This window comes from Phascolarctos cinereus, unplaced genomic scaffold (genome assembly GCF_003287225.1).
Source record: "Phascolarctos cinereus isolate Bilbo 61053 unplaced genomic scaffold, phaCin_HiC Scaffold_726;HRSCAF=1367, whole genome shotgun sequence".
Classification (NCBI taxonomy): Eukaryota; Metazoa; Chordata; class Mammalia; order Diprotodontia; family Phascolarctidae; genus Phascolarctos; species Phascolarctos cinereus.
This window is the reverse complement of record NW_027556098.1, coordinates 379,905,580-379,923,827: the sequence shown is the minus strand read 5'-3', so window position 1 is coordinate 379,923,827 and position 18,248 is coordinate 379,905,580. Positions and strand designations below refer to the sequence as shown.

At 47.9% G+C, this 18,248-nt stretch overlaps 1 protein-coding gene across 12 annotated transcripts in view; it reads right to left on the bottom strand.

Moving 5' to 3' along the window:
* KIF17 (kinesin family member 17) overlaps nucleotides 1–17,996 on the bottom strand; it is a 60,717-nt gene extending 42,721 nt beyond the window's left edge. For 3 of the 12 annotated variants that reach the window (XM_020973153.2, XM_020973151.2, XM_020973152.2), the window contains exons 1-3: nucleotides 17,123–17,996; nucleotides 11,384–11,530; nucleotides 9,599–9,700 (exon numbers count right to left, since the gene is read on the bottom strand). In XM_020973153.2, coding sequence (XP_020828812.1) covers nucleotides 9,599–9,700; nucleotides 11,384–11,530; nucleotides 17,123–17,353 — 480 coding nt within the window. In that variant the 5' untranslated portion in view covers nucleotides 17,354–17,996. The remainder of the gene's footprint in view (nucleotides 1–9,598; nucleotides 9,701–11,383; nucleotides 11,531–17,122) is intronic. The other 9 variants (XM_020973142.2, XM_020973143.2, XM_020973147.2 and 6 more) reach the window with 4 other exon arrangements.
* Nucleotides 17,997–18,248: the final 252 nt, after the last annotated feature.

Here is an 18,248-nt window from a genome sequence, read left to right as displayed (position 1 = left end):
ATTGCTATACAAGTTTCTCCCACTGAGAAAGGAAGTCTTCCCAAATGGAAGTCACACTGATGGTTTCAGAAGACAAGAGGTGGTAGAAAGATTCCATTATAAACAGTGAGTTAGTCCATTACTTGGCCTTATATCTACAGGCAGAATTTCATGCATTAGTGGTCACATAAGGGCCTCCCATAGTGGGGAACCCATAAAGAACTCATGAGAAGACACAGACATGGAGCGGATGGGTGAGAAGTGAAATGTAGTATTGGATGAGATCACAGGTCTAGCGAAACATCAGTGTGTCCATGTGTCTCAGCCCCTATAAGGCTATGCCTTGGAAATTAGGGTGTATAGTTAATTCAATAAGCAACAAATATTTTTTTCCTTTTCTCCCCCTTTTAAAATGTTCCATTGATGCTATTTTTAAAATATTACCATCACTTCTCTGTAACTCCCCCTTCCAGGTGAACATTCCCTTGTAACAAAATTAGCACAGTGAACCAACACAATGACCATGTCTGGAAATGTAGGCCTCATTCCAGACCTGTAGTCCACCACCTCTCTGATGGAAGGAATGCATGCTTCATCATGAGTCCATTGAAGGGTTGTAAAGTCTTTTGGAGTTGTTTTCCTTTATGTTACTGTGGCCATCAGCTAATTTGAAAATCCTGGTTCTTTTATTTTGCTTCCCACAAGTTTCCCCAAATATTTCTGAGTACTTCCTAATTATCATTTCTTATTGTCAATAATAGTCCATTACATTCACGTACTATAATCTGTTTAGCCTCTCTCCAAATGGATACCTACCCACTTTTTTTCCAATTCTTTACTCCTACAAAAAAGTGATGCTACAAGTTTTTTTAATTTATGGAACCTTTCCTTCTATTTTTTACCTCCTTTGGCCTCCTGGAATCTAAGTATATGTCTATTAGTGATGGTATGTGGTGTTTAGTGACCTTTTAAACACATATACAAATTGTCTTCCAGAATGGCTGGACTGATTCACAGCTTCCCCAACAGCCCGTTTTTCCCAGCCCCCTTAACATTTACCATTTACATCTTTCACCATCTTTGTCAATCTAATGGGCATAAAGTGAAACACCAAAGTTGCTTTAATTCACATTCCTCTTATTATTAGTAATTTGGAACATTCTTCCATTCTGCAGGGGTTTTGTGGATCAATCATTGAATCAAAAGCATTCATTAAGCACCTACTATGTGCCAGGCACTGTATTAGAAGACACAGACACAAAGATATAAATCACATTAATTTCTGCTGTGGAGAAGTTAACATTCTATATGAGGACACAGCATATACTTATTTACAAAAATATACATAATAGACAGAAAGTAATTTGGGATATTAGAAGGTGAAGGGATCAGAAAAGGCTTTAAGTAGAAGGTGATGGTGAGCTGGACTTTGAAGTGAACAAAGGATTCAGAAGCAGTGGTGAGGAGGGAAGGCATTCCAGGCATGGGGTACAGCCAAGGCAAAGGCATGTAGACAGGAGTTGGAGCACTGTGTTTGTGAAATGACCAAGGAGGCCAGCTTGGCTGAGCTCTAGTTTGTGGAAAGGAATAATGCATAATAAGGCTGCAAAGAGTAAGGTTGTGGAGGCTTTAAATGCTAAAAAGAGGAGTTTGTATTTTAACAATAATAATAGCTAACATTTATATAGTGATTATTATGTCCCAGGCACTGTGCTAAGCGCTTTACAAACATTATCTCATTTGATCCTGGAAGGCAGGGGCTATTATCATCCCCATTTTACAGATAGATGGGCAAATTGAAGTAAATAGAGGACAAGTGACTTGCCCAGGGTCACACAGCTAGGAAGTGTCTGGCTGGATTTGCACTCAGTGTTCCTGACTCCAGGGCCGGAGCTCTGCCAGCTGCACCACCTAACTTCCTAGAAGAAAGGGGTCAACATGAGGAACGTTACAAAGACAGACTCAACTTCTAGGGGTACGGTGAAAGGAACACTGGATTTTGGAGGCAGAAGACCTAGGTTTGGAGTTCCAGTTTCAACACTTACCAGCTGTGCGACCTTGAGCAAATCGTTTTTCCTCTCTGCAACTCAGTTTCCCTATCTGTAAAATGAACAGCTTGTCTAGCCCTAAATCCCATGATCCCAAGATCTGGAATTCTATGAGTGAGTGAGTTACATCGGTGGGAGGCTTTATCAGGCTCACATCAGGAAAGCCTTAAACCGTGGCTGGGATGGAGACAGCTGGCTGGGAAGGATTCTCATCCACACTTTTTTCTCCATGGGGGAACCAGAAACACAAGAAAAGCTTGGTTCAGGGGCAGCTAGGTGGCGCAGTGGACAGAGCACCGGCCCTGGAGTCAGGAGGACCTGAGTTCAAATATGACCTCAGACACATAACACTTAATAGCTGTGTGACTCTGAGCAAGTCACTTAACCCCAACTGCCTCACCAGAAAAGAAAAGAAAAGAAAAGCTTGGTTTTCAGTGCGAGCAAGGGTAGCGATGTCCTCTGAGATCCAAGGAACTGTGACCTGAAGTCCCAAGGCTTAGGAGAGAGTGAGGACAGCCCTTGCAGTGGCAGAAGCAGCCAAACCATGAGCTGTTCCCACAGGCCCACCCACCATCTGTCCTCTACTCGAGGGGTGAGGCTGGCTGGGGGCGGGGGAAGGCACTGAATTTTCAACATATTCCTGAGGCGCCAGAGACTAGGTCATCCAACGGGGCCGGGCCTATGGCTAACAGTGGGCCAAGGCCTAAGAATAAAAAATTTTAGAGCTAGAAAAGAGTCTTAGAACATAGAATGTAAGAGCTAGAAGAAGCTAGCTTCTGACACAAAATTTCAGGTGTGAAAGAGCCCTTAGAGTATAACATGTCAGAGCTGGGAGGGCCCTTAAACAGAGAATGTCAGGGCTGGGAGGGCCCTTAGAACACAGGATGTCAGGGCTGGGAGGGCCCTTAGAGCACAGGATGTCAGAGCTGGGAGGGCCTTTAGAACACAGGATGTCAGAGCTGGGAGGGCCCTTAATAACCAGCATTTAGATAGAGCTTTAAAATGTGCCAAGTGTTTTTTTTTTACTTGTGTTATCTCATTTGTGCCTTACAATACTCCTGAGAGAGGTATAATGAGAGTAAAATAGGGCTTAAGTGGACGTGCCCACCTTAGGATGACTATGAGTGTCAGAGGTGGGTCTTCCTGATCCCCATCTAGAATTCCATCCATTGCATCTTGCAGTCTCTTGGAGCATTGGATGCCAGAGCTGAAAGGGACCTTGGTGGTCACATAGTCCAATGGCCTCATTTTATAAGGAAGGAAAATGACACTAAGAGGAAGGGAAAGGACTTGCCCAAGGTCACCCAGCTAGCAAGTAACAACCATAGTAACAACTACTACTATTTCCTCTCCTTTCTGGCTTTAAGGTTTGCAAAAGTTTCCTCCCAACATTTTGAGGTGAACAGCATAAGAATATGATCCCATTTTACAGATGAGGAAATAGTGACTTGTCAGGTTAAGGTGAAGATAATAGCTTTACAGGTAAAAGAGATCTTAGAGGCTATATGGCCCCATTTTGCAGATGAGGACCTGAGGCCCAGAGAGATCCAGTGACTAGTCCTGGGTCCTTGACCCAGCTGGTAACCATCTGAGATGGATTTGTACCCAGGCTTCCTAACAAAGTCTCTACTCTTTCCTTTGGGCCATCCCAGCAGACTCCCTTGAAAAGCCCTGGCTCTCTAGTCAGAAAACCTGGGTTCGTCTCCCAGCTCTGCCCCTTTCCCCATGTGACGTCTCTGGGCTGAAGTCTCTTCATCTGTAAAATGAGGGGAAGGGTTTGAACTAGAAGACCTTTCTGATCCCCTCCAACTCTGGCATTCCATATTCCAAAACATGGCATGGCAATAGGGTGCTGGGATTTGAAATTACAGAGATGTGCGTTCAAATCCCACCGGCGGTACTTGGTAGCCACATGACCCTGGACAAGTAGTTGGCGCTCAGTTCCTCATCTACCCTTGGGGTTTGGGGGGTTGGATTGCATGGCTTCTAAGGTCATCTATGATCTTATGAACCTAAGTTTCTGAGGCTGACGATGACAGGCAACTGCCCCAAGGCATCCTCAGATACCCCCGTTAGAACCAGAATCAGTGGCTGGATCGGCTACTCTCCAAAGCCACGATGAAGGTGGAATCCGGGGAGCTAAAGGGCACCAACAGCAGAACACAGAATTACAGTAAAGAAAAACAGCTTCAGAAGACTTAAAAGCTCTGATCAACACAATGACCAGCCAGGACTCCAGAGGACCTGTGCTGAGGCCTGCTGCCCATTTCCTGACATACAAGGAACAGACTCAAGAAAGAGATAGACAGGGCCAATGTGGAAATTTGTTGTGCTTCACTAGGCTTGCTGCTCCAAGGGTTTGTTTCTCTTTGTTTCAAGGTAGGGATTGGGGAGGGAAGTGGGAGGGAAAGAAAACAGATTTTTTTTTAAATAAAAAATTTAAAGGGAAGCAATAGGAAAAAAAAGCAATTAGAATACATTGGCCCCAGCTCAGCCTTCCTGTTGCCTCCTGCCAGCTCCATTTTTATTTTGGGGAAGGGGGAGAACATTTATTAAGCACTTACTATGTGCCAAGCACTTCATTAAGCACTTAACAAATTAACTCGTTGATTTCCAGGGAGGTTCCTGGAGGCTTGATTTCTACAATCCAGGCCTTCAAATATGAACATAAGCCTGAGCTCTGAGACTCGGCCACAAACCTGATTGCATATCAACAGACTGGAAAGTGATCCTCACGGGTCTGCGACCCAGCCTAGCTGGGACTGAGAGGCAATGGTTAGGAGAAACGGGCTGCCCCAAGGAGGAAGATGCTCCTGGTCTGGGAGGCTGAGAGATGGGACTGGCCTGTTAAGTATCAGCGAGCCTTCCTCTGTAACCCAGGCAGCTGCCATGCTCTGCCCAGCTGCTGCTGCACTGGCTGGCAGCTCTTGGTTGCCATGGCAACCCATTATAGGGATGCAGAATAAAGAGCAGGAGTTTCTGGAAGGCAGCTTCCAAGACCAGAAATCTCCCTCATGGGGCCTCATGATGCCTCTCTCTGCTCCTCCCATCCCTGTCCCCAGAGTGTGTGTTTGTAGGAAGAAGGTAGGGGAGTTAACTGAGAGAGTGGGCTGGGGAGTGGGGGAGGGCAAGGAAGGGGAAAGGCCATTACCCACAATGCATTGTTGCACGCTTTGGTTGAGAGGGGAAGATTAATGAAGCCTTGGTTGCTCTGTCTCAAGAATGAGAAACTGTTCCAAATCTCAAGCTATCAGGCCTAGGCATGTCCTTGGAGAAAGGAGCAGGCATTCCTTCCCAGCAGAGGGGCATTCACTGGTAAATGCCGATGGGGATTTTGTTCACCCTCTCTGAAGGGAATAAACTCCACTGAAAACGTGGGTGTGTTTAATACTGAGGTCTCCATTATGTCTTAGCCAAGGAAAGTTAAGAGTGTCAGAGCCAGAAGGGTCCTTGGAGGATGAAATGTCAGAGCTGGGAGGGACTTTAGAGCAGAGAATTTCAGGGGTAGAAGGGGTCTTAAGAGACCAAGTGGTCCGGTCCCCTCATTTTATGGAGAGGGAAACAGATGTTCAGAACAAGGAAGAAGGGCACCCAATTAGCAAAGTGGGTTCTAGGTCTGGGTCTTCCAGCTCCTAGATCTTCCATTGTACCAGGACACTTTTCACCAAAATGGACCTGGTCCAAGGACATACACGGTAGCTGAAGGAAGTAGGGGAGGAACACTTTTTACTGGGTTAAGCCCATGTACATCTGCAGTTATCTCTCTGGTAATTCTTGGGTTAAAGTTGTATTCAAACACAAGGTATGATCTCTTTTCCTCCATTCCTTCCTCTTCTTTCTTTGCCCCAGGTATGGGGAGATACCAAGGTCAGAGAAACGAAAGAAACCCTGAAAGCTCAAGCGGGTCCCCTTTGGGCCAAGGGAAACGAAAATATAACTGTTCTCTGTCGTTTGCTTCCTTCGCTCCTACCCAGCAGACACTCCACCTTCTCCAGGTTAAAAGCTCCGAGGCCCAGCTGGGAAGGAGAGAAGCCAATTCATGGACCACATCCCAATTTATCACTATCTCTGGTCCCATGAGGCTCAGATGAAAAGGAAGGGGCTTCTGAGGCAGCTGGTTAACAGCTGTCTTCCTCAGGGAATGAAGGGGCTGGTCAAAGGGCAGGCAAATACTCCCCAGGCTGAAGAGCTGAGCGGTGACACAGGCCACATCCCCCTACCCCCAGCAACCCCCCCCACAGCCCTCCCCAACGCCTCCTCTACCCTCCAGCTGACTGCAGTGACTCACAAACACAGCAGGATAAATCAATATTGATGGGGAGAGAAATCTCACTTAGAGATGAATTTTCCAAACAGGACTAAGGAGCCTGTGAATGGAAAGTATATGATGGGGGAGGGGAGGTGTCACTGAAGTGTGAAGGCACCTCATTAAATCCTCCTCCCAACTGCCTGGGCTGAATTATGACAGAAGGGGAGAGGTAGAGAGGAGGGAGAGAGCAAAGGGGTGGGGGAGGAGAGGGAGGTGGACGGGGAAAAGGTGGAAAGGAGAGGGAAGGAAAGGAGGGAGAGAGAAGAAAAGGAGACAGAGAGAGAAGAGAGACAGAGACAGAAAGACAGACAGACAGAGACAGAGAGAGAAAAGGAAGGGGAAGAGAGGGTGAGGGGAAGGAGGAAGGGAAGAGAGAAGAGAGAGAGGAAGGGGAAGGGGAAGAGGGAGAAGAGGAGGAATTCTTCCCAGTGTAAGGAGGAGGTTCCCTTTAAAATCAGAAGATGCTTTGGGTCAATTCAATGGCCAATCGGGCACTTGCCTCATCAAATATAGCTGGAGTGAAGTGGGAGGTGTTATAGGGAGAGGGGGCTCAGCCAAAACCAAATGCTGAAAGGGTCAGGGGAAAAGGGACAGGGGGCTCTGGAGCTGTTCACAGGTAGTGCCATTTCAATGGTGTAGCATCCTAAAACCCTGCCACTGTGACCCCAGCCCCATCCTCCGATCCAATAGAACAACTATTCTGTGCCCGGCACTGGGGATACAAAGACAAGAAATAATCCCTGCCCTCAAGGAGCTTCCATTCTACTGAGCTTCAGGGCTACTCTAACATACTGTAAATGGATGTTTGCACTTGACAACTAAGATTATTAGGAAAGATTTCCTGTAGGAGGCATACCCTCCCCCAGTGACATCCCTGAGTAAAGTGACAATAATTAACAGCCAATTAAATGTATGTAGCACCTTGAGCTTCACAAAACACTTTTCTCACAACTACCCTGTAGGCGGTACAGGTATCATTATCCCTGTTTTACAGATTAGAAAACTGAGGCTCAGAGAGTGGGAATCCATTTTCCCAGGGTTAATATATATCCAGCTAGGATTTTATTCCTCTTGACTAGGCCAGGGCCAGCCCTCCCTCTGGTACCAGAGTTGGTTTCAGGGTATGAAGTGGCTGATGGAGAATGGGGGAGGGATAGAACTATATTTATATGTGACAAAGTACGGGGGCAGGCTTTTCTCCTGTAATTTCTAGGTTAAAGTCGCATTCACAATAGCACAATAGAAGCCATCATTTCTTTTTCCCATCTCTCTCTTTCCTCTTGACTATCATCAGAACCTGCTTGGCAGGTGCCCTGAGGCAGAACCCAATGTCCAAGTCCCTTTGGCAATGACACATTGAGGCGGCAGGGAAGGCAGGGAAAACTGAAACGTTCCCTGCTCCTGACCTATGCTCCTAAACTCTATTGGTCCTGACACTGGCTGGGCCATTTGCCCTCACTAGGCCTGTCTGGGCTTCTCCTTTTTTTCAACTGTAAAGCCTGAAGAATGTCTTTTTTTTTTTTTTAGTGAGGCAATTGGGGTTAAGTGACTTGCCCAAGGTCCACAGCTTGTACATGTCAAGTGTTTGGTCTGAGGTCAGATTTGAACCAGGGCCTCCTGACTTCAGGGCCGGTGCTCTATCCACTGCGCCACCTAGCTGTTCCAAGAATGTCTTTAAAAGCCCTCCCAGTTCTTGACCTGTTCACCGGCATCCTCTGGGGCCACTGAAATTTGGTACAGTAGAAAGAATGAGGATGGAATGGCAGCCCTGGAGACAGAGAGGGCCAAGGAATTTTTAAAGGGTCCACTGAAAGTCCATGGCAGGATATTGGAGCAGGGAAGATCTCAGGTCCCCCCTGAACTTCGACTGCAAACAAAGGGTCAGGTACTCATCTCCTTCTCCAGAGCCTAGAAAAGGCATTTGGCAAGTAACTGTAATTGTCATAATCATGATAGCTTAAATTTACATAGCAAAGTGCTTTTTTTATCCATCATCTGACCAAGTTTTTCACAACCCTCCTCTGAGAGAGATGATGTTATTATTAACTACCCTGTTGTACAGCTGAAGGAAATTGAGGCTGACAGGTTAACTGACTGCCCCAGGATCACACGGCTAGTAAACTGAAGGAGAATCCCAGGGCAGATATTCCTGAGTCCAAACCTAACATGCCGTCCACTCTCCCAACTGCCTCTGTATAGCACAGACTCATCAGGGACCATGCTGGTAGCCAAGTCCACAAAACCGTCACCAAGGCTCATCCCCTGGGAAATGGAAAACACTTTGTAACTAAATTCACAGCCATGGGATTCTGCCCAGAACCTAGCTATGGAGCAAACACGGGGTGGAGTCTATGCCTGGAAATAACAGATTTGTCTGTAAAGAAAATACCTTGAAAACCCACTGCGTTTCTCAGCAGCCTCTGGGAGAAAACAGAAATTCTTTGGCTTAGCATTCAAGGCCCTTTACAATGCTGGCCTCAATTCCCTGCTTCAACAGACTCTTACATTTTGGCCTAGCTATTCTCAAGCACCTGCTTGTCTGCCTTCCTCCACTGCTCAGTTTTTGCAAGCTGCTCCCCTCCCCAATCCCAACACCTAGAACCCACTCCCTCTATATCCCACCAGCTGAAATTCTTTCTCTCCTTCCAAGACCCCATTCGGGTCCAACTTCCTTCAAAAAGCCTCTTCCGTGTCTCCCCCCCGGCTCTCCCAGCCTTAGTGGAAAGTGGTCTCTCCTCTTCAAATGATCCTAGAGAAAGAGCTTGGTCTAGGCTGTCTTAGAGCACCCTTTTGTCTACAGCTCTCCCCATTACTGTCACTCCCCCCTGTATTAGGCTTACCCATTCACTGCTGGCATCTCTCCTTCCTTGCCCACCCCACCACACCCCCAGAAGAATGTGACTTTCAAGAGGGCAAGGGCTGTTTCATCTTTGCCTCTGCATCTCCAACGGCTTAGCACAGCTCCTAGCACATAGTAGGGGTTTAAGAAACGCTCATTTTTGGATTGACTGAGTGACTGATAAGACTGCTATTCACTTTGTATCCCCAGTACCAAACACAATCTCTTGCATGCAAGAAACGCTTCACATTTTCTGAATGAAGGTAATCAAGACTGGCCTGTCCAGAGCTCTCCAGAGGTCCTGTTATCAGTCCCTTGCTAATGGGACTGAGGTCCCCAGGATAGCCACAGTTGCCATCTCTTTCTAATGGCTGCCCAGGCCAGAGTTCCTGAAAGATGATCCTTGGGCCTGTCTGTCCTCACCTCCAGCTTTTGCTTGGTGTCAGCTCCCAGCAGGTCTCGAATATCCTCATTATAGATCTCTAGATAGGAAGCCCGGACCAAGAATTTGGTGTTCTCTGCACACTGTATGGAGGAAATGGAGAGAGACTTTGATCCTCCGGCACAGAGCCTTGCAAAGCCAGACCTGAGAGCACCCAGGCTGGTCCTGCCGAAAGGATGCTTAGCTCTAAATTGCATCTCATTTGGTCAGCGTGCACAGAGGTATGTAATGAGCAGAGATTAGCTTGGGTTTCTCTAGAACTGTACAGTTTACAAAATACTTTCCTTACAAAAGCCTAGGGTGCAATGGACTCTGATGAGGCTGGAAGAAATGATGAATGAGATGAATACAAAGAAGTATGGGAAGATTTACATGAACTTAAAACCAAACAAAATAAGGAGAACCAGAAATAGTTACGCAGTAACTATTACATCAACGTAAAGAATGTGTTGCTGTTCAGTTATGTCTGACTCTTCATGACCCCATTTGGAATCTTCTTAGCAAAGACACCGGAGTAGTTTGCCATTTCCTTCTCCAGCTCATTTTACAGATGAAGAAATGGAGCAGAAGAGGGTTATATGACTTGCCCAGGGTCACACAGGTAGTAAGTGCCTGAGGTCATATTTGAACTCAAGTCTTTTGGACTCCAGGCCCAGTGATCTATAAACTTTGCCCCCTCGCTCATGGGGCATGCTTCACAGAGAGTAGCAGCCTGAAGAGTAGTAGAAAACTGGATCTGGAGCCAAGAAGATCTGAATTCAAATTCAGCTTACTTTCTGATACTTACTTTCTCTGTGACCCTGGACAATTTATTTAATCTCCATCAGGCTCAATTTCCTCTTTAGCAAAATGGGGATAATTGCATCTATCAACTCACACAGGGTTATTTTAAGTTCAGAGGAGATAGTGTCTTTAAAGCTCTTTGTAAACCACCAAAGCATTATATAAAGGTGAGCTATTTATTACCTTGCCTTCTAAGAGTTAAACAATTTTCTTATATTGTATTGAATTTGGATAAATGTTCCTTTGCAACTTCCCATAACTCTCTCTTTTCCAGGTAGAAAAATGAGGCCTAAGGTGGATGCCTGACCTTGACCAAGGAGCCTAGCAACCTCTTTTTGTGTGGCAAAGAACTGGGTGCCCACCTTATTGGGGGATGGCTGAATGAATCATGGCAGATAACAGAAGACTTGGGACGGAATACCACTTTGCTGTTTCAGAGAAACCTGGGAAGACTTGTAGGAACTGATGCAGAAAGAAGTGAGCAGAACCAGGAGGACATTTTATGTAACAAAAACAAAAGTTCTATAAAGACAAATAACTTAAGATGTAAGAACTCTGACATGACTCCAGAGGACCTTTAATGCAGTCTGCTGCCCACCTCCTGACAGAGAGGGGAACTAAATATGCAGAATGAGACATTTTTTAATATGGCTAATATGGGAATTTGTTTTACCTGAATATTTGTTACAAGGGTTGTCACATATTTGTTATTTGTTGTATATTTGTTACAAGAGATTTGTTTTGTTTTTCCTTTTTTTCCAGTGGGGAGGTGATAGGGAGAGAAAATATTTGTGTTAATTGATTTTTAAAAATAATTTTAAAAAATAGTTGAATTAGTTTGAAGAAATAGATTCTCTTCTTGATGGAACTCACCCCCAGGGGTCACCAAACAGGTGAGCCTGTGGAAAATGGCAGGCTTAAGGTGATTTCTCTTCAACCAGCATCCCCTCCCAGCCCAGTTCCACCCCCTCCAGCCCTCATACCTGGACACTCTCAAAAATATGTTCAAACGCTCTGGGGATGATGCCTCTCTGGGTGGAAGGGTCTGGCAGGCCTTGCATAGTAAAAGACTTCCCACTGCCTGTCTGGCCATAGGCGAAGATGGTGCCATTGTATCCCTCAGTGACACCCTGCACACAGAACCAACACAGACACCGATATTTAGGGTGTATTGGGGTAGAGAAGGAGAGAAAATTGATCTTTGTTAATTGAAAAAAAAATTGAAAAAGCAAAAACAATGTCAAGGGTGGGTCATGGGCCCAAGCTGTTAAGTAACCCTTGGTCAATGGGGGTGGGGGTAGGGGTGGGGGTGGTTCACCAGCTACTCAGCTCCCTTTCTGGTAAAAGGGAGAGGGGATGGTCTGAGCTATTCCTGGAGATCTGGAGCAGCCTTGGGGTTTGAGAGCAGTCATAGCTCCACAGCATCTCAATCAATCATTTATTAAGCACCTACTATGTGCCATACACTGTGCTAGGTGATGGGGACTCAAAGACAGAAATGAGATGGTCCCTGCCCTCTGGGATCTTACACTGCACCAAGGGGAACTATATGGACACAGAAAAATAAATACACAGCCATTAAGCAGAGCCTCACAGCCTCAGTCTTTCTTCTTCTTCTTCTTCTTCTTCTTCTTCTTCTTCTTCTTCTTCTTCTTCTTCTCTCTCTCTCTCTCTCTCTCTCTCTCTCTCTCTCTCTCTCTCTCTCTCTTGCTTTCTCTCTCTGTGTCTGTCTCTTGCTCTGTCTCTCTCTCTCCCTGTTCCTTTCTTTGTCTCTGTCTCTCCCCCGGTCTCTTTCTTTCTCTGTCTCTCATTTGTGCACACTCTCTTTCTCTCTCTTTCCATATCTCTCTCTCTCTGTCTCTGTCTCTCTCTCTCTGCCTCTGTCTCTGTCTCTGTCTCTCTCTGTCTCTCTCTGTCTCTCTCTCTCTCTCTCTCTCTCTCTCTCTCTCTCTCTCTCTCTCTCTTTCTGTCCCATCACCATATCCAATTAATTGCCAAGTCTTGCTGTTCCTGTCCATTCAACATCTCTTACATACACCCCCTTCTCTTGACGCCCAACACCATCACCCTAGTTGAAACCCTTGGAAGCTCTAGCCACAACCACCGTGATGCCCTTCTCATTCAGTCTCCCTGCATCCAGACTCTTCTTTCTCCAACCCATCCTCCCCACTGCTGCCAAGTGACATTTCTAAGGCCAAGGCCTGATCGTGCCACTAACCTGCCCAAGAAGGTCCATTGGCTTTCTATTGTCTCTTTGATCAAACCCAAATCTCTCAGCTTGGCATTTAAAGCCCTTGACACCCTGGCTTTGGCCTGTCTTTCCAGACTGAGTTCACATTCCTCCCCTTCAGGCATCCTAGCTTCTAGCCAAACTGGCCTGTTTGCTTTTCCTCAAACATGACACTTCATCTCCACACCTTTGCACCGGCCATTCCCTCATGCCTGGGTTGCATGGCTTCCCTCAGCTTTCCACCTCTGAGAATCTTCAGTTTCCTTCAAAATTCAGCTCAAACTGAGCCCTACATGAAGTCTTGCCAGATTCTCCCTTATACCATCGATCCCCTCCCCCAAATTACCTTGTACCTCTTGCACAGTGCCTGGCACATAGCAGGTGCTTAATAAATCTTTTATCGACTGAATGATTATATTTACTTAAATGTGTTTACTGTTGTTTCTCCTAATAGTGGGGAGAGACTGTCTCATTTTTGTCTTTTTGTCCCCAGATATTAGTGCCTAGCACATAATACCGTCCTCACAGCTGGGAGTCAGGACAGCGATGGGCAAAAGCTGAACCAGATAATGCATCTGTATCCGGGTCACAGGGGACCTTGGGGTCTCCTCACTATTGATTTGCACATAGTTTGCATGCTGCTCATTTAATGAGTAGAATTCATCAAGGGCAGAGGCTCAGTGTCTAATTTCATTATTGGTGCCTAGCACTGTGCTCTATATAGAGTATTTTAAAAATACCTGTTCTATGGAATTGATTGGTTGAAGGAACTGTGGATCTGGGAAAGGCTCAAGGGAGACATGATAAAATATCCTCAAGTATTTGAAGGACTCTCATATGGAAGAGGGATTTCACTTCTCCTATGTGATCCCAAGAAGGACCAAAGGCTCTTCATTTAGTATTGCATGACCTTGGCCTCCTCCCTCAAGGAGTTTTAGATTCTATTGGAGGCTTACAACACAGATAAACCAATGCAGAATAGAAAAAAATAATAAAATATAATAAATAAAAATAAATAAATAAATAAATGAGTTGCCAAAAGGCAAATTTAGATTTGCTATCTCGAAAATTTTCTAAAGGTTAGAGCTGTCCAGAAGTGGCTGGGTCCCTTCTGAGGGTTTCCCCTCATCGGAGATCTTTGGGCAGAGACCGGATGCCCTCTAGCTATGTTACATTACGGCCTCAGGTATGTTACCAGAGGGATTCCTTTGGGGGTATTATTGTGCTAGACAGTTGCTGAAGTCCCTTTCAACTCTCCTATAATTTTGCACGAATAAAGAATGATTTCAGGGAGGGAATCAGGAAAAGGTCTCTTGAACCTCTCCACACGTGCAGTGCAGCAGATAAGTGCAAAACCCAGCACAAAGTGAACTCGAGTGAAAACTGATGCAACATGAGCAGTAGGGTGGAGATCAAGAGTGATCCCGGGAAGGTTGTCTGGGATCAAGTTACAAGAGCATTGGAGAGGGAAGAGGAAAGCAGAGCCTCCCAAAGCATGAAATTCCATGTGGGAAAAGACCTAATTGTTAGGAAGTTTTTTTCCTGACATCAGGCCTCTCAATTTGTCTCTTGGCAACTGCTACTCAATACTTAGGTCCTCTAAGAAGAAGAATCTTGGTGCCAGCCCAGGTCAGAAATGTCCCCATTGTCTGCTGTCCAATCTAGGTGAGGATGCTATTATCAGGGGCAGTGGAAAGTGGAGACTCAAGGATAGAACGAGGGATGACCAACTACTGTAGCACATTTGAGAGAAAGCAGAAACCCTGGTAATTGGCAGAGTGAGAACGGGACCAGAGACTTAGGACTTGAGGGGAAAAGAAACTTAAGAAACTTCGGGATGCATTGACAAGGTTGAGATAAGACTGGGCTGTTAACCTAACTGGTAGGACAAGAGAAACACAGACTTCTTCACTTCTCTGACCCCCAGGAATGAAGAGCAGGTCCAACCCGTTTCCATCATGGAAAACTGCCAAAAGACTGACTCCTTTCCATGCTGATTCCTGAGAACTGGAAAACCGGGCTAGATAAAAGGAGAAATCCAAATAACCAGAGAAAAACTGTTATCTTGTTTTCAGTGGTTTCATATCCCTGAATAAATGGGAGAATTGAGGGGTATTTCACATTACTCCAGGGCTGGCCAGCTACTAGCCCAATCCTGTCTTCTGAGACTAGGGCCTGGTCACTAGGCTAACTCGACCTTGGGATTTCCCTCTGTAAAGCCATCAAGCCAAGTCTGAGGTCAGTAGACAACCCCAAGGTAGAGGAGACTTATTCAATATTCCCACATCCCTGAAGCACCCCTACCAGTATCAGACTAACACATTTTAGAATGGCCTTTGTACATGACTGCCATGGAACCCTCAAATGCTCCTATTGGAATATGGGACTGGGCAAAAAGTAGTGGATTTGGAATTAAAGAGCCTAGGTTCAAATCCCACCACAGATGCTTAGTGGACGTGTGACTGTGGGCAAACGATTGAACCTCTCTGGTCCTTAGGGTCCTTCTCTGTAAAATGGGGAGGCTGAAGTAAATGGCCTCTGAGGTCCCTTTCGGTTTAAAGGGAATTCAAGTTATAAGAGGGAAGAGCTGCCCAACATTTGTATCACAGAATCCCTGCCTCTGGACATGGTAGAAGTCCCACACCCATACACACACACACACACACACACACACACACACACACACGAGGTCTTAGAGGCTAAATGACCACACGTCAAAGGTGTTGAAAAGGGGTTTTTTGCTCAGGTTGGACAAGATGACTTCTGGGAAAGTGAAGCCCAGAGAGAGAAAGCAGCCAAGGTCACACAGTAAGTCAGTGGCTGAGCTGAGGCCTGTGCTTTCCTAACAATGCCACTGATTCACTGGCAGTAGGACATGAGATGCTTTGAGCAGCCTGATCAGTGGACTTGGGGCTTAAGCAGTTTATGAGAGCTAACTAAATTGCCAAGGGCTGAATGTGGAACCCTAAGCTTCAATGCCCCTCAATATACTTGAAGCAATGGGCCATAAATGTGAGGCACAGTACCCAGCAGACACCAAATGGGGCCCCTTGACCTCCCTGAGACTGCTTAATGAAATGCCAGCTGTGTTTCTCTTTCAACAGCCTTTGGATGGGCTCAAGTTATCTTCTAATAAAATCAGCCCTGCTATTTCAGGACAGGGTTATTTAAACTCAAATTTTATCATCTCCTGCTGTCTGCAGGTCAAGGCTGGGACCACACTGGGCTTCGGGTAGACACCTTCCTCCTTCTGCTATCCTTTTATGGGACCCATTTCTTATTTTACCTGGGCCTGTGGTTTCACAGAGAACTTCTAGCAGGGAAATTCCCTCTACCAATGACAATCTGTGACTGATTAGCAATTTATTAAAGTTTTCTAATGCCCTTGGTGGGGCACGGAGAAGGTTCATGTCTTGCCCGGGGTCACACAGCCAGTACTGTCACAAGTGAGACTTGCACCTAGGTTTTTCTGACTCCCAGGCTGCCCCAGAGAATTCCTTCAAAGGGCCCTAAGTTAGACAGGTCTGAGTGCCCAGTGGACAAGAGAAACAGGAATCACAGCTTCAATAAAGGCTGGGGACATGGGAAGAGTTTCAACACAGGAAGCCTGGAATCCTCCAGGTTTAGGGAAGAAGCCTGGCCTTTCTGTCAGGGAGAAGGAAAGCTGAAGACCTGAATCCTGGGAAGAAGAGGTTGACTCCCACAAAGGAAAAGGGGAGCATGGTGGTGGATACTGAGAACTGGAACTCTGTGGGAAATATACGTCTGAGTGAAAAGGGAAGTCAAAGCCTGAATAGGTAGGTAGGGTAGAGTGTAGGAGTGTGATGTATGGTTCAATCAGTCAGTCAACAAATATTTATTAAGGGCTTACTCTGTGCCAGGCATTGTGCTAAGCGCTTGGAGATACAAAAAAAGCCTCAAAGAGTTCACCTTATGAGGGGGAGAGACGGGATTTGAGACGGGATGAGACAATATGCAAATCATTATGTACACACAAGATAAATAAAAGCTAAGGTAATGCCAGACCGGAGGGCACTAGCTTGAGTGAGGGGCAACCAAGTGCGGCCTTTTTTAGAAGGTGGGATTTGAGCTGAATCTTGAGACAGGAGGTTGGCACTCTAGGGCTGCCTGCCTAGAGTCCTAAGCAGAGGGAGGCTAGGGAGGCAGCAGACCAGAATCCAAGGGGGATGGGAGTGAGCCCGCTGGTAAAGACTGAATCCTAATCAGAAGGGCAGTCCTAGATTCCTTGGATGTGGAAGAGAAGCTAAACAGAGCCTGGCCTCTGGACCATCATCCTCCCCTGGTAGAACGTAAACTGCTCGAACGCAGCAACTGCTTTTCCCAGGGCTGGGCGCACGATGGGTGCTGGCTAGAATGGGGAGGCAAGGCGGTGGAGAGCGGGCTGGGTCCTGGGCGGGGCCCCGTCTGGCTCGGTCCTCCGCCGGCCTCCCTCGGCCGAGCACACGCCCCCCGACCCCTACCCCTCCCTCACCTCCACCAGGGGGTAGGCGATCTCGTTGTAGATCTGCTCGGTGTAGTGCTCCAGATAATAGGCGCCGTCGAAGGTGAACTGCTTGGGCGGCTCGTCCGCGGCGCCCGGGTTCTGGATGAAACACTGGCCGCGGGCGCAGTCCACTGTCACCACGGACTGGCAGTTCAGCTCTTTCTCCCGTTGGTTCATGGGCCGACAGCGAACCACCACTTTCACTGTCTCCGAGGCCATGCTGCCGCCGCGGCGGAGGGCGCGGGGCCCTGGCCCGGGCTGCAGGCCCACGCCGGGGGGCCTACTGGGCTGGGCGGGGCAGGGCAGGGGCGGGGCAGACTTGGCCGGGGTGGGGGAGGGGGCACCCCTTCCCACTGGACTGGCGCAAGGCCTGAGGAGAACCTGGGACCTGTTCGGTGGTCTGGGGGCGGGGCTTCGACAGGACTGGGTGGGGCTTATCTGGGGTGGGGGTAGAGAGGGGTGGAGGGCTGACTACTCGAACTAGTTTGGGTGGGAGGGATGGCTAGGGAAAGAGGGTGCGCTTAGCCTCTCTCCTCAGGGCTGGTGCAAGAGTGGCTTGGACCTGGGGGACCAGCGGGGGATCCTGCCCCTCGGGGTTGGGCACAGGGCCCGGGGAAGACGAGGTGTCTCCTGGCTCCTCAGGGTGGGTGCAGGGCCTGGGGGCAGCGCAGGGGTCTAGGGAGGGAGGTGGGTGGCTGACACCGACCTCCTCGCGAGGGCCAGGTGCCAGGGCCTGGAGGGGATCGGCAATGAATGCACTGTGGGTCGAGGGGAGGGGAGCCCCACTCCTGGGTGGGCGGGGGGTGTCTAGGGGTGGTGCAGCGTCCGGTAACGGGGCCTAGTTGGGGCGGGGGGAGGGGGAAGAGGGCTCCCGGGCGGGCGGAGCCACCCGGGTGACCCCGGCGCGCTCGCGCGTGGGAGGTGGGGGGCCGAAGCCGGCGCCTGCTTCTCCTCCTCCGCCCCGGCTCTCCGGTCCCTGTGGCTGGGCCGGGGGGGAGGGGGGAGGGGTCTCCGCGCTGCAGGCGCCGCCGCCGCAGGGACCCAAGCCCGGGAGCGGCCCCTGCCTCCCACCTGTCGCGGCGTTTGCGGCTGCCTAGCGACCGGCTCTGGCGTC